Here is a 27,503-nt window from a genome sequence, read left to right as displayed (position 1 = left end):
CTTACCCTTATTCTAAACCTAACACTAACCGTAACCTTAACAAGCAGTTGCTTATCAACAAATAGTTTGTTGATAGTATGACCATCAGTAGAGCGTCTACAGATGGACAATCCGGACTATCCAAATAAAGTGTGACTCCTATTTACTCTCTGTTCTCCCCTTCCTCCATTGCCCCCATTTCTTTGTCATTCAAGTCTTTCTGCTGCTGTCACTAGACTCTTTATGAGACACGTACAGTACAAGGGTTCATTACGGCTGCGTTAAATCAATGTTGTCTCAGAAGTGTCTTCAGAATTGTGACATGTTGGGTAATGATGCCCGGTGGGTATTTGAGATGCAGTGCTATCACACAGAGCAGTAATGAGATCTCGGTCCCTTTCACAGTCTTAGGTCTGTGAAACTGGTGAGGGGAATGATTATTATGTACAATTATAGGCCTAGGCGACAGATTACTGAGAATGATGTTTCTCTGTTCTTGGGGATGGGCTTTAGGTTGGACTTGGGCCCCCTGAAGAAGTAGTTCGTCTTTGAAAGCCCTCTGTTAGTAAATATTTCATCTGTATGGAATGGATGGGGTAAGGGAAGAACAGAGAAGAGCAGTGACATGAATGAAACTAGGGCTGATTGTTCATTCTCTTAGAAGAAATTGCTTCAATGATTATTTCATCACACAGAGGCGGCTTTTACGTTATCTCTGTGTGTTCTTGTGTGTGTGTGTCTGAATGTACACGTGCCATACGTGTGTATATGTGCGCAGGCATCCGTGTATGTGGGTCTGAGTAGTGTGTGTTTGTGCTGCAGTTGTTAATTTGTGCTCATGCATGTTTATGTAGGGTATCTGTGATTTAAATTGACATTAGTAATTTAGCAGACACTCTTATCCAGAGCAACTTAGTTAGTGCATTCATCTTAAGATACTGTAGCTAGGTGAGACAACCACATACAGTACCTATTCATTCCCCTTGGCGTTTTTCCTATTTTGTTGCATTACAACCTGTAATTTAAATGGATTTTTATTTGGATTTCATGTAATGGACATACACAAAATAGTCCAAATTCCAATAAATAAATAACGTAAAAGTGGTGCGTGTATATGTATTCACCCCCTTTGCTATGAAGCCCCTAATTAAGATCTGGTGCAACCAATTACCTTCAAAAGTCACATAATTAGTTAGATTGCACACAGGTGGACTTTATTTAAGTGTCACATGATCTCAGCATATATACAGCTGTTCTGAAAGGCCCCAGAGTCTGCAACACCACTAAGCAAGGGGCACCAGCAAGCAAGCGGCACCATGAAGACCAAGGAGCTCTCCAAACAGGTCAGGGACAAAGTTGTGGAGAAGTACAGATCAGGGTTGGGTTATAAAAAAATGAACATCCCACGGAGCACCATTAAATCCATTATTAAAAAATGGAAAGACTATGGCACCACAACAAACCTGCCAAGAGAGGGCCGCCCACCATAACTCACGGACCAGGCAAGGAGGGCATTAATCAGAGAGGCAACAAAGAGATGCCACAGAGCTGGGTTTTACGGAAGAGTGGCCAGAAAAAAGCCATTGCTTAAAGAAAACAATAAGTGGAGTGTGCAGAGGAGCGGGGTGGTTAAAAACTTGGGAAGGTTAAAAACCAGGCGGGCTACAGCGTTCTGGATAACTTCTAGGGGTTTGATGGCACAAGTGGGGTGCCCAGCCAACAGCGAGTTGCGGTAGTCCAGACGGGAAAAGACAAGTGCCTGGATTAGGACCTGCGCCGCTTCCTGTGTGAGGTAGGGTCATACTCTACGGATGTTCTAGAGCATGAACCTGCAGGAGCGAGTCACTGCTTTGATGTTTTCAGAGAACGACAGGGTGTTGTCCAGCGGCACGGCAAGGTGTTTTGCACTCAGGGAGGGCAACACTGTGGAGTTGTCAACCGTGATGGAGAGGTGATAATGGTCACTAGGGAGAATGGCTGTCATTAAGACAGACGATGGGTATTTCATGAGCTGGTCTCCTCCTGCTGATTACATAAAATACTGAACAGCACGCTGTTGAGCTCATTCTGCTATTATACCCAATAATGCATATGCTTTCACATGATAATGTAAATAGTATAATAATTCATAATGCGCTGACTCTTGCTTTGTTTATTAGCCTAATGGAAGGCAAGGGTATTACAGGGATTCATGTTTGGATTAACAGTCAAATGGACCATAAATCAATACTGTATATATTTATGTTTTGTGTAAATATAGGTCCATATGTTTTACCAAAAGGCAGAGCGCGATTACTCTCATTTTCATGTCCCCAGAGGCCTGATATATATATATATATATATATATATATATATATATAACTGGATTTGTACAAAGTCTTTGTTCATAGCCACTTACCCAGATAGTGTTAGTCTTATCAATATTGTGAAGTAGGACTGATATGAACTGCTTCTGAGGCAGTACAGTAACATCAATGGGAGTTATTCGGCCAATAAATCTACTACTGGCCATAACAATTGCTAAGAAGCAATGCATATAAAGTAGGATGGGTATTGGAGAGTGAAGCTGTATTGCTGAAGGCTGTGCCTCTGTCTGATGAGGCCTGGTGGAGCAGAGTGAGTTCTTAGATAGAGGGGACCGTTCACATAGCCAAGCTAGACAAATCCAACAAATCAAATCTAATTGTTGGTATTATCTTACTCTCTCTGTAGCTTTGGATCAATTAATTTATACAGATGAAGGAACATTGCTACTGCATAGCTGTAATTATGCTCGTCGACAGTTCTAAGAAAATGTGTCACAAAGAACCAGACGGCCCGACACGCCCCACACAACACACTGCTATGCTATCTCCCATTTTTACAGTACATCAAATCAAAAGAAGCAGGGGCCATGTTAGCCATATAGCAATTAGCAGTGTGACCCCTCTCATCTTAGTTGTGAAAATGCATTTAATAGTTGTATGCTCTAACCAACAAACAACAATTAATCCATTGAACATTTTAAAACCCAATGGAGAGAAAATTTCAATTATTGGAGTGTTTAATGAAGCAATAAGGCTCGGAGAGGTGTGGTATATGGCCAATATACCACAGCTAAGGGCTGTGCTTAAGCACGACGCAACGCTGAATGCCTGGTAAAGCAATTAGCTGTGGTATATTGGCCATATACCACAAACCCAGAGGTTCCTTATTGCTATTATAAACTGGTTACCAACGTAATTAAAACAGCAACAATTAATTTCTTGTCATACCCGTGGTATACGATCTGATATACCACAGCTTTCACCCAATCAGCATTCAGGGCTTGAACCAGCCAGTTTATAATACATTTTAACCTGAGGGAAAGAGAGGCACATTGTAGCTGACTGGTGATAAGATGGGAGGAAACGTTGAATCCATTTTACATTAGCAGCTGCTGGCCCATATTGACGTGTCGTGAGGAGATAGGCCTTATCCTTTGTGTTGTTTAATCTGTTACCATGCATTCTCTCACCTTTGGAATGAACGCACCGTCTACCTCTGTAATATTGGCTGCGTTTAGACAGGCAGCACAATTCTGATCTTTTTTTAACTATTTGGTCTTTTGATCTGATGTGATTGGTCAAAAGACCTATTAGTGGAAAAATATCAGAATAATGCTGCCTGTCTAAACGCAACCAATGTTATAGAGGTAGCCAGTGCGGTGGTAAATGGCGATATAGGTAATTTTAACGTTTTTTAATTACATTTTTATGTTCCGAAAAAATAAACACCGGTTTTATTAGCTTAATGGAAAACACATAAAGTACATTAATGGCTGTGTCTCTGATTAATATTCTGACGGAGGGTCAAGGAATTTGTGACCTCAGCTACAGAGACTGGAGATCATGTTCCTTTGCTTTCAACATCATAGCCCATCCTGCATGTTGTTTTTCAGCCAACCCTGCATTTCTCACTGCCTTACTTAAAATTGAGGTTTGTTTGTACTAAGAGTGGAAAGCATGTCAGTGAGACTTGCCCATCCACTTCACCCCTCCATCCTCTCTTCTAGCCTGCACAGTTCTTTCCTGGCAGAATGTGATTAAAATCTGCCTGTAATTGACGGGTCTATAAGAGCCAATCCATCACGTCCTAGAGTGCTGCTTCTCCACAGTAGACCCCCAGGCCTCCAAGCTCCACACACAGCCCAGCATGGGGAGACGGTAGGACAGAGATTTAGAGATGGAGAGCTGTGAGTGGGAGAGAATGGGAGATGGAGAGAGAGAGCTGGAGAGATTGGAAGAGAGTGGGAGAGAATGGGAGGTGGAGAGAGGGAGTGGGAGAGACAGAGCTGGAGAGATTGGAAGAGAGTGGGAGAGACAGAGGTAGGAGATGAGTGGGAATGCTGTGGCTTGCAGTCAGTGTGTCCTCCACACGCCGTAGGAGAGGAGAACGCCTGGAGACAGATTCATGACTTTGATCGATCTGAAGGGAGAGTGAAGCGTACCTTCCGCAGATGGTTGTCTGGGGCTGTCATCAGCCATTCTGAGTAGTGGCAAACCCACACTGCCTCCCCAGTCTCTGTCTCTGAGGGGGAGGGCCGTACAGATGTTTTCCTTGTACACAGCCCCTACTGAGGACCACGGGCCAGATGACTGATGCTGAAATGAATACTGCTCACTCTGCATTGTGGATCTCTTGTGGCTCATTGGTGTCAGATACTGAGATTTGGCCAATGTAGAGCCATTCCAAACTGCCATAGATGCAGATTCAGTATGCTATTCACCATAAATGTACTGTATACAGAACAAAAATAAATGCAACATGCAGCAATTTCAAAGATTTTACTGAGTTACAGTTCAGATAAGGAAATCAGTCAATTGAAATAAATTCATTAGGCCCTAACCTACGGATTTCACATGACTGGGGAGCCTGGCCCAGCCAATCAGAATGAGGTTTCACCTCTCCTAGGCAATCAGCAATTAGTACAGGGAGGTGTGCTCTCCACCTCTGCTAGGCAATTAGCAATTATTGTTAGTTCATCAGTCTCCCCTGGTTTCTCAGTGGCATCTTTAAGCGGTGGTCGTGTCAGTGGCGGTTTTGTCGCAAAACTAAGACCGTCGCCAAAACAAAGATAGTTCTATCGAGTTGTTCTGTGGAGTTGTTTAGAGGAAGGAAAGAGAGGAAGGCTCCACATCACTCTCTCACTTCAGTATCTTACCTAGTTATTTACAGATTCTCATTTTGCTCTTTTGTAGCTTTGTCAACTATGTGTGTGTTTTCTATACCTGTTCGCACCTCTCCCTGTAGGCTTTACAGACGCTCCCCACCCCTTGGATGCAACCCTTCTTATTTAGTGTACCCTGTGCGCACAGCCAATGTGGAATTCCGGGGCCCTGTCAGCGTTTGGAATTGCCTATCTGTGGTCAAGAACGCAGAGTTCATCTCAGCCTATGCTGCCCTTCAGTCCCTTGACTTTTTGGCCCTGACGGAAACATGGATCACCCCAGAGAACACTGCTACTCCAGCTACTCTCTCATAGTCCGAGAGCATCTGGTCATCGCGGTGGTGGCACAGGTCTACTCATTTCTCCTAAGTGGAGATTTCTCTTTTCTCCCTCACCTGTCCATCTCCTCATTTGAATTCCATGCTGTCACTGTCACTTGTCCACTCAAGCTTAACATTATTGTCATCTATTGCCCACCAGGTGCCCTTGGATAGTTCCTCAATGAGCTTGACACCTTGATAAGCTCATTTCCTGACGATGGCTCACTGCTCTTCGTACTTGGCGACATCAACCTCCCGACGTCTGCCTTAGATTCATTTCTTTCCAACTCTCTCTTTCCCCTCCTTGCCTCTTTTGACCTCACCCTTTCCCAATCCCCTCCAACTCACAAGGCAGGCAATACGCTTGACCTCATCTTTACTAGAGGCTGCTCGCCTACTAATCTCACTGCAACCCCCCTCCAGGTCTCTGATCACTAATCTGTTTCCTTTTCTGTCTCCCTTTCCTCCAACTCTAACCACGCAGCCCGTACCCAGATGGTCATGCGCCGTCGAAATCTTCGCTCTCTCACTCCCATTACGCTCTCCTCTTCTATCCTATCATCTCTCCCTTCTGCTAAATCCTTCTCCCTTCTGTCTCCTGATTCTGCTTCTTTGACCCTACTCTCCTCCCTTTCCGCATCCTATGACTCGCACTGTCCCCTTTCCTCCCGGCCGGCTCGGCCCTCCCTTCCTGCTCCGTGGCTGAGTGACTCATTGCGAGCTTACAGAACAGGGCTGCGGGCAGCTGAGAGAAAATGGAGGAAAAATAAACTTCCGGAGGACCTATCATCCTTTCACTCCCTCCTTTCTACCTTCCTCTGTATCTGCTGCGAAAGCCACTTTCTACAACTCTACATTTCAAGCTTCTGCCTCTAACCCTAGGAAACTCTTTTCCACCTTCTCCTCCCTCCTTAATCCTCCCCCTCCCTATCTGCGGACGACTTTATCAACCACTTTGAAAAAAAGGTTGACGACATCCGCTACTCATTCACTCAGCCTATTGAGTTCACTGGTCTCACTCACACAGAACTACCCTACGCCTTGACCCCTGTCTCCCCTCTCTCTCCAGATGACATCCTGTGACTAGTGAGGTCTGGCTGCCCAACAACCTGCCCGCTCAACCCAATCCCCTCCTCCCTTCTCCAGACCATCTCTGTAGACCTTCTCACTTCCTTCATCAACTCATCCCTGACCATTGGTTGCATCCCCTCTGACTTCAAAATGGCGCGAGTTGCTCCCCTCCTCAAGAAACCAACACTCAAATCATCTGATGTCAAAAACTATAGACCTGTATCCCTTCTTTTCTTTCCAAAACATTTGAGCATGCTGTGTCTGATCAACTTTCTCGTTATCTCTCTCAGAACGCTCTTCTTGACCCTAACCAGTCAGGCTTCAAGACGGGTCACTCAACCGAGACTGTTCTTCTCTGTGTCATGGAGGTTCTCCACACTGCCAAAGCTGACTTTCTCTCCTCTGTTCTCATCCTCCTAGATCTGTCCGCTGCCTTTGACACCGTGAACCATCAGATCCTCCTCTCCACCCTCTCAGGGCTGGGCGTCTCAGGCTATGCACACTCTTGGATTGCACCCTACCTGGCAGGCCGCTCCTACCAGGTGACGTGGAGAGGATCTGTGTCTGCACCATGTCCTCTCACTACTGGTGTCCCCCAGGGCTCGGTTCTAGGCCCTCTCCTCTTCTCTCTATACACCAAGTCATATGTCCTCATATGGTCTCTCCTATCATTGCTATGCGGATGACACTCAACTACTTTTCTCCTTTCCCCCTTCTGACACCCAGGTGGCAACACGCATCTCTGCGTGCCTGGCAGATATATCAACTTGGATGTCAGCCCTCAACCTCAACAAGATGGAACTGCTCTTCCTCTCGGGGAAGGCCTGCCCGCTCAGAGACCTCTCATCACGGTTGACAACAACACCCTGTCGTTCTCTGCAAACATCAAATCAGTGACTCGCTCCTGCAGGTTCATGCTCTACAACATCCGTAGAGTACGACCCTATCTCACACAGGAAGCGGCGCAGGTCCTAATCCAGGCACTTGTCCTCTCCCGTCTGGACTATTGCAACTCACTGTTGGCTGGGCTCCCCACTTGTGCCATCAAACCCCTAAAACCTATCCAGAACGCAGCAGCCCACCTGGTTTTCAACCTTCCCAAGTTCTCTCATGTCACCCAGCTCCTCCGCACACTCCACTGGCTTCCAGTCGAAGCTCACATCCACTACAAGACCATGGTGCTTACCTACGGAACAGCAAGAGGAACTGCCCCTCCCTACCTTCAGGCTTTGCTCAAACCCTACACCCCAACCCGAGCACTCCGTTCTTCCATCTTAGGTCTCTTGGCCCTCCCCTATGGGAGGGCAGCTCCCACTCAGCCCAGTTAAAGTTATTCTCTGTCCTGACACACCAATGCCCCCCAGTAAAATGTACTGTAGTTAGTTTTTTTGTTTTGTATAGTGGTAGGGACAATGATGCCAGATCATTGTATTTCTCAGTGTCTTTGTAAAGGAAATAGCCTAACTCTCTCCACAACAAATATAACCAATAGCTTTATACAGTGAGCCTGTATAGGTGTTTCTCCTAGAGCACATACTACAGCACAATTCATCTAGGCCTATTCCTGTCCTATAAACGGGGTCAACCATGGTATCAAGAGTATAGGAAAGTTATTTCAATGACTCGGTGCAGAGTGGAAAATGCCTGAAGGCTTGGACTCGATACATCATAGTCCCAAGGTAAAAAAAGCTAAAAATACTTCACCCTCCCTAAAACAAAATGCCTAGGTTTGCTTATCAATATCTTGAGAGATATATTGCCCCTCTTATCTGAAATGAATGCAGGTTTAGCCGTGATTCAATGTCGTGTGTTTTCTAAATCCTGGCAGTTTAACATGAACAACATCCACGCCAAGAAACATGTAGGTATTCTGAAAACAAGCTAGTGGAGGAATCCTGGCCATGTTCCAGGAAAATAAGGTCAGCTTCAAACAGGCAATTGCAGGCGGGTTCTGTGAAACACTATGCAAGTCGGAGAAAAAGGAGCTATAGTATTGAAAGGATCAATCCATAAACTGTTAACTCTGTGTTTTTTGAAGATTCTAATAAAAAACTTCAAGCGCTGTGATTTTACAATTTATTTTCAGCCTGTTCAGTGGGCGCTTCAATTGAGCCATGTGTTTTTCACCAAACACACAATACAGTAAGCCTCAGCTTCTGGAGAAGAAAAAAAAACATTGTGCTGCAAAAACAATCATCATTTGTTATTAATTTGTTTCAGGTTAGCTAGACTAATGCTAGTACTGTAGCTAAAAGAAGTATCTCTGCATTTCACGAACAATATATATGTTTTGCAGATTCCACAAATGTGAATACAAGCCCTGCGTTTCTGTTTCTTTAACACTTTCGAAACCGGTCTTTTACCAGCTTTGTTTAATTTTGATGAATCCCTCTTGAAACAATGCCTAATAATGAAGTGTGAGGGAAAGGCCTGTTTCAATAGTTCAGATTTCCCACTGTGTAGTCCTTTAGCCAATCTTTTTAGTGCCATAACTCTTCTGATGCTTATGATGATCTGAAATATTAAAACGCTCCTTTGAACTGTCAGGGTGTCTTGTTTTTTTACAGGCACCCGTTTGTCATCTAGCCTAGCGTAGCTCATACTGCTTCTCAGCACTTTACTGCAGCAGCAAGGTCATTGCCATTACTCCCCCAGCCTTGGGGTGGGCTGGAACAGGAGGGGCATAGTCTTGGACAATGCAAGGTCATTTTCAGCTGCTGTTGATGACCATATATCTCCAATATGGACTCTCATGAAGATGATGGTTGTCCGGATGAAAATGCCTCGCATTAACTAAGGTGAAATATTGGCGCGCTTTGGATGATTGTTCTCAGCGACGCATTACAGCACTGCGGTTATTGCCGATTTGGTTTTCATGACTGAGATTCTTGGCCCAGCCTATATCTGTCTTTGTACCTGCCAACATCATGACTCCAGAGGTGCTTCATGGCAACATGGCTAGGGATATCATCATCACCTGCTCCTATGAATCATGCACTTTTATTTAATACCTGTGGTGAACCATTAAGATACTAGCTGTAAAATGTTATTGATAACAATGTTATCGATAAAGAGCTGATTTACGCGCAGATGTTTAGTTTTAGTCTCATAACCACCTACGTCTATACAACCTATATCATGCATCGCTTGTTGTTGATCTCTGTTCAAGTTATACGGATGCTCAAGGTGGTATATACAGTTAGATTAACCCTGTACCTGGAAGTCTGCAGGGTTCAAAGCTCTTATCCCAGAGCTGAGCCCACATCCCTGATCTGTCATGACGGCGACTCGGGGTGAGAGCCTTTGAAGGAAATGTAGGTTAAATACACAGAGGAGCGGATCTTATTAGCGTTTACCCAAGAGGGGAGCTATTTCATCTCCCCTCTGTTGTATAACCAAGAGGAGAGAGAGCCTTGAATAATCCATGTTTGTTTCAGGAAAGCACATATCTCCTAACATCCCACCGCCGACTTGGCTGTAATCAGCTGTAATGAGAAGAGATTGTTATCGGAGTCCTCTTGCAGTCACATTTTTTCAATGGAAAATAAACCATGTGTATAGGTGTTTAAAATAATTAGAAAATACATGACTGATTCAAGTGCAAATAGGGGTTCTGAAAAAGTGTATTTTCTTTGTAATGTCAACTTAACCAGATTCTTTGTAAAAAGTCAGAAAGAGGTCGACCAGCTAAACAAATATCTTCTATAGTAGGAAGACCATAGATACTTGACAGTTATACATTGAGGAACATACTGTATGTTTCTAATTTTACAGGCTAGTAGGGCTGGACGATAATGCCAAAATATATCAAAATATCTTTCTTATTTTTGGTGAGATTTGACGGTATTTTATGATTCTGAATAAAAGTTCTTAATATGTTTTATTAGTAGTGCATTACATTTACATTGACATTTTAGTCATTTAGCAGACGTTCTTATCCAGAGCGACTTACAGTTAGTGAGTGCATACATTATTATTATATATATTTTTTTCATACTGGCCCCCCGTGGGAATCAAACCCACAACCCCGGAGTTGCAAACGCCATGCTCTACCAACTGAGCTACATCCCTGCCGGCCATTCCCTCCCGTGCATGACCCTAGGATGGCAACAAATGAATTCTTAGTGGTTTTAATGGCCTTTCTCCATTCTGAATGTTTTATACTCAACCAAACTAGGACAAAACTGACAGTGAAGTAGTAAAATTGATAGAACTGTGTTTTTATTTAGCACTGTATCAAAATACCTTTATAGACGGTATTGTAAAAATCCATACCGGTATGTGGATCCATACCGGTATACCTACAAATATTATATATCGTACACTACAGGCTAGCACAGATATGGGGGCTTAAGACTTCCACTTACTCTATGAGAAGCATGGATTTAGTCCCCAGCTGGGAGTAAGACCAGTATTTTGGGGTTCTTAGCATGGTATATTTCTCTCCAGTCTGACTTGGCATTCCTGTTCATTTAAGTCAGATTTCAAGTTAGCGAGGCTGTTTTGATGCTGGCTTGGCTGATGGGATGCTCGGTGGACCCAGAGGAAGGGATGGGGGATACAGATTGACTCTCCTCCATGGTACCCATGCTAACTGACTGGCTCCAACAGCTGTTGCTTTTTATTCCACTCTGGTTGTATAAATGCAGCAGCAGCTAGCCTACACATGCTGTCATTCATTATGATTATGTTCAGACTCAGACCGACATACACCAGACAAAATAATCCCCATTTGTAACAACTCTCCTAGGGTTAGTTATTTCATGCCACTTGCTAATGAAATTAGCAGTAAGAGATAACTGGATTCTGAACATGCTTTATGGAGTGGTTCTGCTTTTTTCAATCCCATTTGCAGACAGTCTGTAATGTTTTATGAACACGTGTTATAAAGGGAGTGAAACCTCTGTCTCTTCTGTCTAATTGAGCTGTTTTCAGACAGCTGCTGTATATATATATATATATATATATATATATAGAGGATATAGGAACACTGAACAGCCTGCCTGCAAGCCTGCCTACACGCAGTACATCCCATACCTTCCGGAAATCAGTTTTTTTGCAGGAAGCCGACAGCCATCCCCAACTGTTCTCACACACAATTGAATAAAGGCGTGTTGCTTCCACAAAATAGTTTTATTAGTAAAAAATATAACTTGCCTACTTGCACAAGCACATTGAGACAACAGTTACCAGAACACAACTGTTGATAATCCTCTGGCAAATTAAGAAGTGCTAAAGCATCCACAAAAATAAGCTGCAATTATCAAAATGATAGCTCTCGTCTTGGTTTCTGCAGGAGAGGGGCAACTGTTTAGACATCTAGAGGCTGTTCTTTGTTCCCAGGCAATTTGAAGTTAATGAAATGGTGCGCTGGCTGATGAACAGGCTGCACATCTATATAACGAAACAAATCTCCAGCTCACATTGGCCAGCTCAAATTGCATTAGACATAAATGGCTTTACTGTTTTTCAGACTGCCAGTTGTATTATGTACACTTGAACCGGTCCAGAGGACTTTGCAATTCTCAGCCACTTGAAACAAACTGCTGTCAAACAAGGTAACACAAGCAAAGATGCAATTGAGTAGTATTCATATAAAGAAGATCCAGTGTATGAACATGACAATAGACATTTGAACAAAATAGGAAAGCATGTTACCTTGCCCAGAAAATTATTATAATAATTAGGTCCACACATTTCCTAGACAAATGTGTACAGTTTTCTGCAGAGTTGTAATGAGTAAGAAATCCTGAAGCATGATTTAAACATTTAAAAATAAAATAGTGTGCAAGTCTTTCCCGATGAAACTAAAATGGTTTATGCCTCTGGAATTGTGTGCTTTGGAATATATTGGAATAATAAGGTTGAAAAAAACAACCCTGGAAAGTTGCATCATACTGTACACGAGTGCCTAGTTTACTCAAGACTTAGTCTTGCACAACAAAGAATTAATCCATAAAACATTTGCAAATATATAATTTACATACAAACAAATATAATAAAAAGTAAACCGCATGAACTACAACACAGGATCAAACTTGACATGAGTCGATTTGGCACTTTCTCAAACACATACAGTATCAGTCAAAAGTTTGGACACACCTACTCATTCCAGGATTTTTCTTTATTTTTACTATTTTCTACATTGTATAATAATAGTGAAGACATCAAAACTATTAAATAACACATATGGGATCATGTAGTAACCAAAAAAGTGTTAAAGAAATCCAAATTCTTCAAATCACCCTTTGCCTTGATGACAGCTTTGCACACTCTTGGCATTCTCTCAACCAGCTTCATGAGGTAGTCACCTGGAATGCATTTCAATTAACAGGTGTGCCTTGTTAAACGTTAATTTGTGGAATTTCTTTCCTTCTTAATGTGTTTGAGCTAATCAGTTGTGTTGTGACAAGCTAGGGGTGGTATACAGAAGATAGCCCTATTTGGTAAAAGACCAAGTCCATATTATGGCAAGAACAGCTCAAATAAGCAAAGAGAAATGACAGTCCATCATTACTTTAAGACTTGAAGGTCAGTCAAATTTCAAGAACTTTGAAAGTTTCTTCAACTGCAGTCGCAAAAACCATCAAGCGCTATGATGAAACTGGCTCTCATGAGGACCGCGGAAAGGAAGACCCAGAGTTACCTCTGCTGCAGAGGATAAGTTCATTACAGTTACCAGCCTCAGAAATTGCAGCCCAAATAAATGCTACACAGAGTTCAAGTAACAGACACATCTCAACATCAACTGTTCAGAGGAGACTGCGTGAATCAGGCCTTCATGGTCGAATTGCTGCAAAGAAACCACTACTAAAGGACAATAATAAGAAGAGACTTGCTTGGGCCAAGAAACACGAGCAATGGACATTAGACCAGTGTAAATCTGTCCTTTGGTCTGATGAGTCCAAATTTGAGATTTTTGGTGCTTTGCTGGTGACACTGTCTGTGATTTATTTAGAATTCAAGGTACACTTAACCAGCATGACTACCACAGCATTCTGCAGTGATATGCTATCCCATCTGGTTTTCGCTTAGTGGGACTATCCTTTGTTTTTCAACAGGACAATGACCCAACACACCTCCAGGCTGTGTAAGGGCTATTTTACCAAGAAGGAGAGTGATGGAGTACTGCATCAGATGACCTGGCCTCCACAATCACCCAACCTCAACCCAATTGAGATGGTTTGGGATGAGTTGAACCGCAGAGTGAAGGAAAAGCAGCCAACAAGTGCACAACATATGTGGGAACTCCTTCAAGACTGTTGGGAAAGCATTCCAGGTGATGCTGGTTGAGAGAATGCCAAGAGTGTGCAAAGCTGTCATCAAGGCAAAGGGTGGCTACTTTGAAGAATCTAAACTATAACATTTATTTTTATTTGTTTTAACGCTTATTTGGTTACTACATGATTCCATATGTGTTATTCCATAGTTTTGATGTCTTCACTATTATTCTACAATGTTGAAAATAGTATAAATAAAGAAAAACCTTGAATGAGTAGTTGTGTCCAAACTTTTGACTGGTAGTGTATGTGTTGTATGTGTTCAGTTTGTTCACGAGGGCACATTCACATTCTTGTCTTCGTTTATTGCATTCGTAAGGGGTGGCTGGGTTTGGGAAAGTGTGTTATTGTACGGATGCCCGTCCGGTCCCCTCTGCTCTACCCCTGGCATGGTGCTTGGGGTGTGAAACCTGCCCCTTCCGGGCTGCCAGGGCCTACAGTGATGCCCGTGGTGATGCCCCCGTTGTGCAGGCAGCCGCCTGCAGGTGGCGAGCTGGGCTTAGCCATCTGCTCTCCCCGTAGGAAACAATGTGTGAGAGGGCCACTGCCAGGGCCTGTCATCAGAGCAGCCATTTCAGGCCGGAGACGACATACCTCTCTCTCCTCTCAGCCGTGTTAGACACACATGAGAATGTGACTGTGTTAATGTGCAATAGCACCATTGACATACGAGTAGGCAGCTGGGGTTGTGTGTGTGTGTGTGTGTGTGTGTGTGTGCTGGCCAGCATGCTCTCAACATGCAACAGTGTTCCCTGTCAGTCAAAGAGAAAGTCCACGTGACGTGAGGAAAAGGGGGATATAGGTAGAGAGAAATGGTAAAAGAGAGAGGTTGACAGGAAGGAAAGAACAGAATGGTACATAGAATGTCCTTGAACTTCAGCTGCAGGGTCTCCTGCAGGTATTAAACGGTAGCATATGCACTGCTGACGCCCTTGGTAAACAAGTCACATATGGATATAAGCACAAGGCTTATGGGGCCATGCAGAGAGAGAGCGAGAGAGATGCCCCCCTCACCAACCTCAAAGCACTGAATGACACACACACACCCCAGACAATAAAGACATTAGGGCACAGGATTCCGTTTCCATGGCAGTGAGGAGGCGGACAGCAGGATGAAAAGCACATGCAGCCCAGTGTGTCAAAGGGTACAGTCTATGTTTCTGTGTGTTTGTGAGCATGTGTATGGGAGTTTCTGTATCTGTGTGTATGTGTGGGTTTTTGTATCTGTGTGTGTGTGTGTTTTGTGTATAATTGTGTACTCTATATGTGGGTGTGAACAGTATGTCTGTGGGTGTGTGTGTGTTAATTTGTATGCCTAATGCATACAATCAGTAGCGTGTAGCCTATCTGAAGATGGCAGCTTGTTTTTGTTTTTGGAGCTAAATGGGAATGCAACAAGAAACATGTCAGACAGTCCACTCTAATGGAGGGAGGAGGCTCTATCTCTCTCTCTCTCTGTCTGTCTCTCTCAATCTCTCTCCCTCTCTGTCTCTCTCTACTTGCAGGGTGAGATCCAGGGTTCGGTTTGTCTGCAGTTCTGTTCCATCTCCAAGCCCAGCACCCTATTTACTCATCCTGACAGTCCTCTTTGAACAATTTCCCCGGGAAGGATAATGTACTACATATTTTTAAGCACAGGCATTGTGTTGGTTACACTACGTACGTCTCAGTCTCTAACAGGCATTGTGTTGGTTACACTACGTACGTCTCAGTCGCTACCAGGCAGGCATTCCTCTGCATTATACACAGACAGGCTCCAGACAGCATGCTTAGGCAAAATATCAATCAGTCTATTCGCTACCAAAAATAAGACAATTTATTAAATCAGTCCCAACAACTACCATATCTAGTGGATGGTTGAAAACTACAATGGCCTGCTAATGAAAAGGGAATTCCACGTACTGTTATTGCCTCTTTTGAGACAATAATATCAATATTGCTGACTTACCAAACTAAATGAATGCTTATCAATTCAAACCTTTGGTGAAGAAAAGGAAGTGTACGGGAGGCTTGCTATCAGCTAACCCATTCCCCCGGGAGCTAATATGATTTACTGATGATTGCTGGGGTATCTGCATTTGTTCAGCTGCGGCTCCCCTCCCATTCTGCAGCGCCTTCCTTCGTCCCCCGGCTGAGCTGCATTTCACATTCATCATCCGTCTGTCTGTTCCAAGGGGCTGCTCAGGGAATACATCCACTGCTTGTGCTCATAGAACAGGAAGTAAAGAAAGAAAAGAGGGGAGAGAAAAAAACACCAAAGTCCTTCCCCTCCTCTCTCATTTCCTCCTCCTCCATCTCTTAATCTTTAAGAGCTTGGTTGGTTTACTACATGTAAGACGCAGCGGTTTTCCCAAACTGGTCTGCCTAACAGTAGCGCATGGCGTGTTGCTTTAGCCTACACATAGTCCTGCAGACTGTAGCCTGTCTTATTGTCTAGTGGGGAGAGGGAGCAGTACTGGTGCTGGAGCTGGTCCTGTTGCTGTAGGAGCTGCTGTTGGTGCTGCAGTAAGAGTTTATCAGGGGGCGGCAGCAATATCATGTCCTGGTGGCCGGGCCTCTTCCCCGAGCACGACACGCAAAAGATGGACCCCCCCACAAAGAGGAAGCCTGCCGACAGGAAGGCCACGTACACGGCCCCCCCGGGCTCAAACTTATTGCTCTCGTGCACGCTGTGGTCCAGGAAGTTAGTGATGACCTCTTTGGTGAACCAGGAAGCGGGCACCAGGCACAGGAAGCCAGCAGCGATGAAGCAGCCCCCGCTGGCGATGGCTGCGTGCCTCTTGGAACGCCTGCTGCCCCCCCAGCGGGTACATTTGAGCCCCAGGGAGGCCAGGCACAGGCCCATGGCAGCCATCACACAGGACAGCACCATGGTGGTGCGGGCAGTCTGCAGGTAGGCGGGCAGCGACAGCACTGAGTACTTCAAGGTGCAGCTGAACATGCCGGTACTGTACCAGGTGCAGTCCATCCACAGCCCTTGCATCTGGGAGATGGCCGTGATGATGTTGGAACCCACATCGGCGCTCACCTTCCAATTGGGCAGCAGCGTAGCCACCATGGCCCCCATGATGCCCAGCAGCGCCAGGACAAAGGCGAAGATCTGCATGCCTGTGGATGCCATTCTCCTCCTGCTGCCGTGCCCCCCCCTCCTCCAGGCACCATCCACCCAGCCAGGCACCTCAGCTCCTCACCCCAGACAGCTGTAGAGGATTCTGGTGCTAGAGCTGGCAGCAGCCGATCCTCAGCCCCTCAGCTCAGTGCCGGCTCCAATGGACTGTAGAGGAAAGGAGACAAGAATGAGAAATTGAATTGAGCAGGTCTCTCCGTCTCAGTCTTTCTCTCTCCCCTCACTCACCCCACACACGCACAGACTTTTCTTACAAGAACAAAGGAGCGTGAAGCCGGACCAATTGGAGAGAGAAACCGCTCTGGCTGATTATTGGAGGAGACAGGTTTTAGTGTGTGTGCATTTTCTGTTGTGCCTGCCTCTTCCTTATGCCAGCGCCTCAACTGTTACTGGAGAGGAGAATGAGTTTCTGATTTTTGCAACGCTCAATATGTGGACTTAAAGCTGCAGTGTCCTCTTCACCTCACTACAATAAGGTTACCCCACCACAGTGACTTCAATATTAACACAAGGTAAATTCTTCCATTTTGAAATAATTTTAAACTGATACAATAATATAGATTTTCTTCTTTTTTTAATGGTAAAACTTTGAAATTAGACCGTTTTTTTCTCCTTTTAAGACGTTCACAAAATTGCCAGCATTGCTTTTTCATTTCAAATGTATTGATTATTCTTGCCTGCAGTAAGTGTACAAGGGCAAACATCAGTACATTTGAATTGTTTACAATGTACAGCAAGAGAGAGCAATGTTATTAAGGTCCTTACCTCGGCTGGTGCAGAGCTCCTTTTGACGCGTCAGGTTGTTCGCAGTGATTTCTGTAAACACACAAAAACACGGGGTGAGGAGGGGGCGAGGAGGATTTAAGCCTTAGGGATCCATTCATTTCATCAATTTCCTTAGCAACAGTATATTAAAGGATATCCTAGCCAGTCGTGGACCACACATGCTTGCTTTGCGCTTCTGAAGAGGGGTTGCTTTGCTTTACTTTCAATTACGTAGTATACTCTCTCTACGTCACTTGGCTCGTGAGCTGAGCTAATACAGAATAGTGTGGACCATAAGTTCACTACGGCAAAACGTGCACCAGCTTTACACTGACACACTCACACTTGTATTTGTGTGTGTAAACATTCATCTAGCTACTATATTTATTTGTCTATTTGCGTTACATTATAATTAATTGAGTTGGTGTTGGCAGTGCACTTGTCACTCAATGCTTCATATCTGCAGCAGATGATAGACAAGCAGACGTGTTGTTATGGACCAGCTAAGCGCACCACAGTAAAACCGCAATCAATCATGAGCCAGAGCTGCTTAATTCCAATATTGACCCATATTATTAGCTCGCTACTAGACGTGGCATCTAGCTACCGGATTGTTTGCAATAACTAGCTAGATAGCTATTGATCTGAAACATTGTGCGCACTGTTGCCTTACGTTAGCGTTACATTAATGATCTGTTAACGTTAGCCTAGATAGCTAGTTAAACCGTTCACACATTTTTTACATTTAGGCTAATAATGTGACAGATACCCCTGTTTTCATAATGACACTGATCATGCTTCGCTGGTCTTACCTCTATACTCCGAAATGTTTAAGCAAAATAAATTACAACTTTGGCTAACTTTACTTACCACCAGAGAAACCCAAAAATAACGGAATAGCCTAAACGGGGTCCTTGGGACGTCCCAACTCCGACGTCACACAATTGAAGTTGACATTTAAAACGGGTAAGGATTAAGGTTAGGGTTAATGGTAGGGAAGGGTTATGGTTAAGGTTAGGTCTAGGGTAAGGGTAGGGTTTAGGGCAGGGACGTCCTAAGGATTCCGGACAGCACAACCACCAAATAACGGCCCACGAGCTGCCGCGTTTCTTTCAACCATGGGAATCATAATAAATAACCCATTGAACCCCGGAAAATATTGTTTAATCAACATGATTTTTACCAGCCTACCAAACACCTAGCTAGCCTACAACCTCATGTCAGATATTCTAGCCTAAATGAACACATTTAAATGTTGGTCCTGAACTACGGATTGCATTACACATTGGGCACAAAACAATAGGCCTAGAATAATAACCATAAGAAAATCCATAGTGGCTGTTCTGGCAGTGTCTCTTTTATTTGTGTGGTAGCGAGTCCATCAGCGGGTCAGAGCAACGCGTTTTGTTTACACCCCACCCCACTATGCCAAAACTGATACTCCCTAGAGCAGTTAGCATCAGCAACCACTCAACGGGAGGCTAAACTCACAGCTGCTACCCCCTCTCATCCCTCTTCCACTCCCCTGCAGAGGACGTCTAGTCTAGAATGACAAAGAGAGCGAAAAACAGACCGGGCTAAAATACATGATAGCCATGATAACGCAGATGTGTGTTTCCATCATTTTGCTGCATGGGTAAGATCATCATGAACAGCCATCCTGAGGGAAATGATCTCCCCTCTCTCTCCCCACCAGTAATGACCAAAAGGGAGTTCAGTGATTGATTGTTTTGGTGATTGATCTGTTTGCTTAATTTGGTCCAATGGTCTACCTCCATTTCGTCCCGCAAGATAGTGCTCAGAGACCATTTCTGCAGATAAGACATCACCAACACAATAACAGCATGCACACAGCCACACACACACACAGACACAGACACAATACCACAGTATTACCTGACTTGGCGCTGCTGCTGACCTTAAGACTTCATACTCCAGGCCCTTGTGGGTTGCTGCGGCAGGATGAGAAATATCCACATTAATTCTACACAGTAGTGTGTTTGAGTGTGTTTTACCGACGCTGATTCTGATGTTGTTCTATGGGGAATCAAATAAATAAATAACAGGGAGGGGAGAGAGTGGGGTGAGGAACCGCAGTTAACATGTACCCAGGGAGTGATGTGTGATGCTGTGATGTGTGAAGACATGGCAGGCTATTATAAGCATGGTTCCTAATTTTCTCACCTCATAGCTCAGTCCTCCACAGTATAGCTCCAAGGCATGACTGGACGTTGAGATTGTCCTTTCCTGAAATGAGGGATTTTATTGTTCAATTTGCATATTCTTTATTTCGTGGTGTAATTGCTTTTGTGCTCATCATTTTGTAGAAGCCTTGTTATTCAGTTATGGTCAGAAGTGTCATCTGATAAGTGCCATGTAGTTATCAACACAATCTTGTTCCATGTTTGGGCATGCCCATTTTTAACATGCAGAACATTTGTAAACCATCACGGGGGAAAAAAGACATAATGTGAAATTACCCAGGGTTGGTATAATGTTTTCTATATTAGTTGAAGGTCAAGTTTTATTTGTCACATGCACAAGTACAGTGAAATGCTTAACTTGCAAGGCCTACATTTACTCCCAAATGTACCAAGTGATCAGACATTTTGAGTGTTTTTACATTTAGTGTAAAAACAGTGAAGACTCAGTTTTGTTTGTTTAGTAGGCACATTTTTCCCACAGTCCTCATCTCTCTTCTCGTGACCTAGTGGAATTCTCCACTGTGATGTTGGAGAGTGTTCCTTGGGAAAACATCTCGGGGGACCTGAGAATGAGATGGAGATGTTCTTGGTTTGCCTGTGCTGTGTGCCCAGGGCTGATCTGCGGCGTGGGAAGCCCTGGCAGGCAGTACAGGCAGGGCCCCCTCCAGCAAGATCTGCCTATAGCTTTAGATTTAGTGGTGCTGACTGCCTAGTGCCTACTCCTCCTGAGTGCCTGTCCTGTCCTCCCCAGCTGCTGATGTAATGTTGTCTTCTGAAGGTATTGTTATGATTAATGCATCTCTTTCCCCTTGGAGGAATCTTAGCTTTTTTATTTTCTTTTCATTTCTGTATTCCCCAGCTGAGTATTCCATTGTTCCTTCCTCCCCCCTCAGAACCTGCAGCAGTTACGTAAGGGGAATTGCGGGTTGCTCAGGTGGTATCGGCTAGCCACCCTGAGGGCCTGCCATCTCATCTTGGTTACGCTCAGAGGGAGATGACAAATTACTGCTTAAACACCATTGGGTGAAGAGAAGGCTCGGGGAAAAGGAGTAGAAGGTGGAAATGGGCAAGGGGATGAGGGGAGTTGGAGAGCTACAGGGTAAAGCCCGTGTAATTAGAGTTCCTGCAAAACTCTGAGAAGGTCATAGACATTAAATGTATAAGTGTTAATATGTATACGTGCATGACTCCATATTATTGAGATTAATTGGGTCAGGGTCGTTGAGGGGGACAAAGGCAGAGCTGTGATATTTCAGATGTACAGTGGGGAGAACAAGTATTTGATACACTGCCGATTTTGCAGGTTTTCCTACTTACAAAGCATGTAGAGGTCTGTAATTTTTATCATAGGTACACTTCAATTGTGAGAGACGGAATCTAAAACAAAAATCCAGAAAATCACATTGTATGATTTTTAAGTAATTAATTTGCATTTTATTGCATGACATAAGTATTTGATCACCTACCAACCAGTAAGAATTCCGGCTCTCACAGACCTGTTAGTTTTTCTTTAAGAAGCCCTCCTGTTCTCCACTCATTACCTGTATTAACTGCACCTGTTTGAACTCGTTGCCTGTATAAAAGACACCTGTCCACACACTCAATCAAACAGACTCCAACAACTCCACAATGGCCAAGACCAGAGAGCTGTGTAAGGACATCAGGGATAACATTGTAGACCTGCACAAGGCTGGGATGGGCTACAGGACAATAGGCAAGCAGCTTGGTGAGAAGGCAACAACTGTTGGCGCAATTATTAGAAAATGGAAGAAGTTCAAGATGACGGTCAATCACCCTCGGTCTGGGGCTCCATGCAAGATCTCACCTCGTGGGGCATCAATGATCATGAGGAAGGTGAGGGATCAGCCCAGAACTACACAGCAGGACCTGGTCAATGACCTGAAGAGAGCTGGGACCACAGTCTCAAAGAAAACCATTAGTAACACACTACGCCGTCATGGATTAAAATCCTGCAGCGCACGCAAGGTCCCCCCTGCTCAAGCCAGCGCATGTCCAGGCCCGTCTGAAGTTTGCCAATGACCATCTGGATGATCCAGAGGAGGAATGGGAGAAGGTCATGTGGTCTGATGAGACAAAAATAGAGCTTTTGGTCTAAACTCCACTCGCCGTGTTTGGAGGAAGAAGAAGGATGAGTACAACCCCAAGAACACCATCCCAACCGTGAAGCATGGAGGTGGAAACATCATTCTTTGGGGATGCTTTTCTGCAAAGGGGACAGGACGACTGCACCGTATTGAGGGGAGGATGGATGGGGCCATGTATCGCGAGATCTTTACCAACAACCTCCTTCCCTCAGTAAGAGCATTGAAGATGGGTCGTGGCTGGGTCTTCCAGCATGACAACGACCCGAAACACACAGCCAGGGCAACTAAGGAGTGGCTCCGTAAGAAGCATCTCAAGGTCCTGGAGTGGCCTAGCCAGTCTCCAGACCTGAACCCAATAGAAAATCTTTGGAGGGAGCTGAAAGTCCGTATTGCCCAGCGACAGCCCCGAAACCTGAAGGATCTGGAGAAGGTCTGTATGGAGGAGTGGGCCAAAATCCCTGCTGCAGTGTGTGCAAACCTGGTCAAGACCTACAGGAAACGTATGATCTCTGTAATTGCAAACAAAGGTTTCTGTACCAAATATTAAGTTCTGCTTTTCTGATGTATCAAATACTTATGTCATGCAATAAAATGCAAATTAATTACTTTTAAAAATCATACAATGTGATTTTCTGGATTTTTGTTTTAGATTCCGTCTCTCACAGTTGAAGTGTACCTATGATAATAATTACAGACCTCTACATGCTTTGTAAGTAGGAAAACCTGCAAAATCGGCAGTGGATCAAATACTTGTTCTCCCCACTGTATATCGTGATACCTTGCCAGATATGGATGGAAAGACTACTGTGTGTAAAAGAAAGGTTGAGTTAGTAAGATTATTTAGCATACAGGATTAGTGTGCAAGAGGGAAAGTTGGTTGGTTCAAATTCTCTGTAAATGTTTGAAGTTGAAAAAAGGCAGGAGGACTAAATTAGCCATGGAGAGAGCTGGATACATTTTATGTAGATCCTTATATAACGAGCCAATTTGGAGTAGCAAAATTAATCTAGATATCATTAGGGGTTATGATTTTCTTTCTGCGCTGTTAAAAAGCATGTTCGTTACAACATGAAGTCCTATTTACATTCCAATCATCAGACTTTCATCCAACCAGGCCTCATCATACACCCTCCCACCAGCTGAAAGGAAGGAGGATGATGGAAGAGAGTGAGAGGGAGAACCAGGGAGAGATATTAAGGTTGTCACAGGGTCAATAAGTCAGTCTCGGATTCCTAGTTCACCATCTCCCACCACATGCAAACTATTTGAGCAGGAGCATTTTCAAAGCGCTGGCGTGCAGGGTGGAGGCGGCGGCGTATGATTTAAGATTGAAGTTTCTTGCGTGTTAAGGTTATCAGAGGAGGATTAATGGCAGGAGGGGGATATATTACAGCAGAGCACCTAGTGAGGCCATGTAGCGGGCCGTTCATAAATCATAAGGCAAAGTGAGTCGGACAAGCCTACGGCTGAAATGCTGCTGCCTGTATAGTCTGAATATCGACAGCCCCCTGCTCCTCTCTTAAATCATGAAGTGTGGAAAATAAATGGCCTAATTACTCCAGGAGAGTGAAATTAAAGCCATTATTTTCTATTACTTCTCGAGACCAGATGGTGGTCTGATGCTGCATCACTCAGTGTGTGTGTGTGGTGTGTGTGTATTCTGCTAAAGGCATACTGCAGTACCAGGGTATGAGACCACCCCTCATCCCATCATCCTAGCATTTTTAGGTGACCGGTGGAAGAATTGATTTTCCTAATGTCAGCCTCGTTCCGCCCAATTGATGCAGATGAGTCAATTTCTCATGAAAGCTCCTGTCACAAATATTATTTTCAGCCCCAGTATATCACAAAGCAATGCAGCGCTTCTCCTCCCTGCCCTGAAAGTCTACTGTAACTGGTGTCCAAAACCCTCTCGTCTTCCTCCAACTCTGGGTTTCTTAAACTATGGGTCGGGACCAAAAGTGTGCATGTGAGAGGTGTGTCGCGAGTTATGAGAATACATCTATAATCACACACAATTTCTTCTTAATTTGGGTCACGGGAGGACAGTACATTTTACATTTGGGTCTTGAGCTGAAAACGTTGAAGAACCCCTGCTCTAATTTACAGTGCATTCGGAAAGTATTCAGACCCCTTGAATTTTTTCACATTTTGTTACATTACAGCCTTATTCTAAAATTGATTAAATTGTTTTTTCCCCCTCATCAATCTACACACAATACCCCATAATAACAAAGCAAAAACAGGTTTTTGGAAATGTTTGCAAATGTATAAAACGACAACAACTGAAAGATCACATTTACATAAGTATTCAGACCTTTTACTCAGTACTTAGTTGAATCACCTTTGGCAGCGATTACAGCCTTGAGTCTTCTTTGGTATGACGCTACAAGCTTGGCACACCTATATTTGGGGAGTTTCTCCCATTGTTCTCTGCAGATCCTCTCAAGCTCTGTCAGGTTAGATGGGGAGCGTCGCTGCACAGCTATTTTCAGGTCTCTCCAGAGATGTTCGATCGGGTTCAAGTCCGGGCTCTGGCTGTGCCACTCAAGGACATTGAGACTTGTCCCGAAGCCACTCCTGCGTTGTCTTGGTTGTGTGCTTAGGGTCATGGTCCTGTTGGAAGGTGAACCTTCTCCCCAGTCTGAGGTCCTGAGCACTCTGGAGCAGGTTTTCATCAAGGATCTCTCTGTACTTTTCCCCGCTCATCTTTCCCTCGATCCTGACTAGTCTCCCAGTCCCTGCCGCTGAAAAATATCCTCACAGCATGATGTGGCCACCACTATGCTTCACCGTAGGGATGGTGCCAGGTTTCCAGATGTGATGCTTGGCATTCAGGCCAAGGAGTTCAATCTTGGTTTCATCAGACCAGAGAATCTTGTTTCTCATGGTCTGAGAGTCCTTTAGGTGCCTTTTGGCAAACTCCACGTGAGCTGTCATGTGCCTTTTACTGAGGAGTGGCTTCTATAGGCCTGATTGGTGGAGTGCTGCAGAGATGGTTGTCCTTCTGGAAGGTTCTCCCATCTCCACAGAGGAACTCTGGAGCTCTGTCAGAGTGACCATCGGGTTCTTGGTCACCTGCCTGGCCAAGGCCCTTCTCCCCTGATTGCTCAGTTTGGCCGGGCGGCCAGTTCTAGGAAGAGTCTTGGTGGTTCCAAACTTCTTACATTTAAGAATGATGGAGGCCACTGTGTTCTTGGGGACCTTCAATGCTGCAGAACTTTTTGGGTACCCTTCCCCAGATCTGTGCCTCGACACAATCCTGTCTCGGAGCTCTACGGACAATTCCTTCGACTTCATGGCTTGGTTTTTGCTCTGACATGCACTGTCAACTGTGGGACCTTATATAGACAGGTGTGCCTTTCCAAATCATGTCAAATCAATTGGATTTACCACAGGTGGACTCCAATCAAGTTGTAGAAACATCTCAAGGATGATCAATGGAAACTGGATGCACCTGGGCTCAGTTTCGAGTCTCATAGCAAAGGGTCTGAATACTTGTGTAAATAAGGTATCTGTTTTTTATTTTAATATATTTGCTAAAAAAATCAAAAAACCTGTTTTCGCTTTGTCATTATGGGGTATTGCGTATAGTTTGAGGAAAATAATAATAATAATAATAATATGCCATTTAGCAGACGCTTTTATCCAAAGCGACTTACAGTCGTGCGTGCATACATTTTTGTGTATGGGTGGTCCCGGGGATCGAACCCACTACCTTGGCGTTACAAGCGCCGTGCTCTACCAGCTGAGCTACAGAGGACCACAATAATCATTTTAGAATTAGGCTGTAACAAAATGTGGAAAAAGTCAAGGGGTCTGAATACTTTCCGAATGCACTGTATAGTGAAGGGAGCAGCCCATGAGTTAGCTGTACTCTATAGTCTACAATATAGCTGGCTTCTCTGACAACTAGGCTCCAGTCTAGCGGTGGTGTCCCATGCCACTGCGGCAGGCAGACAGTAAGGCAGGCAGCAACATACAGAGCTAAAGATCAGATGAGATAGTAGATATCGGTCCTGGTTTACAAGCCCATCCAGACACTGCAGCATGCCAAGGCACGGGAGGGACAGAATCTAAACGGCTCATTAGAAAGCCTCCATCACGTCCTTGGACCACTTTAGTTTTCCTCCCCCAATTATCCTGCCCATCCCCTTCACCAGCCCAGAATAACAAAGGAAGATAGAGTAAGGTGAGTCACAACCAACACAGATGCTGCTGGAGGTAGTACCTTGGGGTAGGTTGTCTCAACAGGAAAGCTGTGCTGTAAAAGAGCTGTGCTGGCACTCACATACCTGTGTTTGTTGTTTTATTTCTATCCATCCACTCTGTATCATCTGCCTCGCATTGTATCCTCTGTATTCTCTTTCACATACCTGTGTAAATGTCTGTGTGTCCGTCTGTCCAGACTGTATCCTTCTGGCAGTGTTGTGGTGTCCTCGGCTGTCTCAGGCTGCACCTCCTCTCCCCTCCCTGTGAACAGAGAAGTGAGCCGCGCTGGTCCCCAGAGCCAGTCAGTCAGTCAGTCAGTCAGTCAGTCAGTCAGTCAGTGGTTCCCTTGAGCGGCGCTCACACCAAAGAAATACGGATATTACCAGGTGAATGCTCTGTTGCCCAGTGTCTCGCTGGTGCTGCCGTGTCATTGGTCCATAGCTCCACTCCACTCCTCAGACTGGCTGTGCTGTAAGTCTGGTTCCTGATCTGCATTAGACCCCCCTGGAAGCCTAATGTAAGAGAGAGGGAGGAAGCTTTGCTTTCCTACTGCACATTCACAGATCCACCAAAATAAAAGTTGTTCTTTTGTGTGTTGTGGGTCTTTGAGCTCAATCCCTTTATTACCCTCAGACAGGCAGAGAGCGAGTGAGGAAGAGAGGGGCAGAGAGAGAGGGGGAGTTTGGGAGGAGGAGAGATCTGAGTAGGACTAGGCTCTGCGGAGTCTGGCACAATTACTTCCAACAGTTTGTCATGTCAGCTTAGCTATGACAGGAGGATTGGGAGGCAGAGAGGCGGCTAGAGAGGGGAACCACAGCCAGGATTCACACTAGCCCAGCGCTCCCCCTTGGAAGATCTGTGTGCTGGGCCAACCCTGCCTTCTGTGTTCCCCTGTCTGGTTCCTCCATCCCTCTGGGTCTGAGGCTGAAGCTACAGTACAGCAAGCCGCTGGACTCCCCACAGAAACAATGGAGAGGAAGGCTAGGGAAGAAGAAGTGCGTTTGAATGTGTCACCTCGTGTCTCGACGCAGGCTGAGTGGCAGCATTAACAGGAAGAGGGCTGGCTTTTTCTGCTCTTTTGCACAGTTGTTACTGTGGCAACAGGAACTGGCTTGCCATCCATCGCATGCTGCGTCACCTGTTTCCCTCTCTCTCCACCCTGTCTCTCTTCTCCCTCTCCTCCACTGTCTTTTTGCTACAAGGAGCGGATTCTCTTCAGTGTTGCCTACAGATCTATTTGAACCCCTGCTGC

The 27,503-nt window shown here is 44.8% G+C and overlaps 2 protein-coding genes across 8 annotated transcripts in view; one reads left to right on the top strand and one right to left on the bottom strand.

Moving 5' to 3' along the window:
* LOC121545026 (dimethyladenosine transferase 1, mitochondrial) overlaps positions 1–27,503 on the top strand; it is a 44,255-nt gene that overhangs the window by 15,022 nt on the left and 1,730 nt on the right. The gene's annotated exons all lie outside the window — the stretch shown is intronic.
* LOC121545027 (claudin-20-like) lies at positions 14,034–27,447 on the bottom strand. Of its 3 annotated transcripts, XM_041855361.1 has the most exons (5): positions 26,416–27,447; positions 19,915–19,977; positions 19,627–19,682; positions 17,731–17,781; positions 14,034–17,112 (listed from the first exon to the last, which is right to left on the bottom strand). In XM_041855361.1, exon 5 carries the CDS (start codon positions 16,957–16,959, stop codon positions 16,234–16,236), a length of 726 nt encoding a protein of 241 aa, XP_041711295.1. In that variant the 5' UTR covers positions 16,960–17,112; positions 17,731–17,781; positions 19,627–19,682; positions 19,915–19,977; positions 26,416–27,447; the 3' UTR covers positions 14,034–16,233. The 3 variants fall into 3 exon arrangements, with proteins under 3 accessions (XP_041711295.1, XP_041711297.1, XP_041711298.1); XM_041855363.2 differs by lacking the exon at positions 26,416–27,447 and having other exon boundaries at positions 19,627–21,196; XM_041855364.1 differs by lacking the exons at positions 17,731–17,781; positions 19,627–19,682; positions 19,915–19,977; positions 26,416–27,447 and adding an exon at positions 17,220–17,473.

This window comes from Coregonus clupeaformis, chromosome 29 (assembly GCF_020615455.1).
Source record: "Coregonus clupeaformis isolate EN_2021a chromosome 29, ASM2061545v1, whole genome shotgun sequence".
NCBI classification, from domain to species: Eukaryota; Metazoa; Chordata; class Actinopteri; order Salmoniformes; family Salmonidae; genus Coregonus; species Coregonus clupeaformis.
Note: the sequence above shows the minus strand (reverse complement) of the source record. Positions and strands in the feature narration are given on the sequence as shown.

Excerpts from the sequence above, each read along its gene's own strand:
- LOC121545027 (XM_041855361.1), bottom strand. The coding sequence starts at position 16,959 with ATGGCATCCACAGGCATGCAGATCTTCGCCTTTGTCCTGGCGCTGCTG.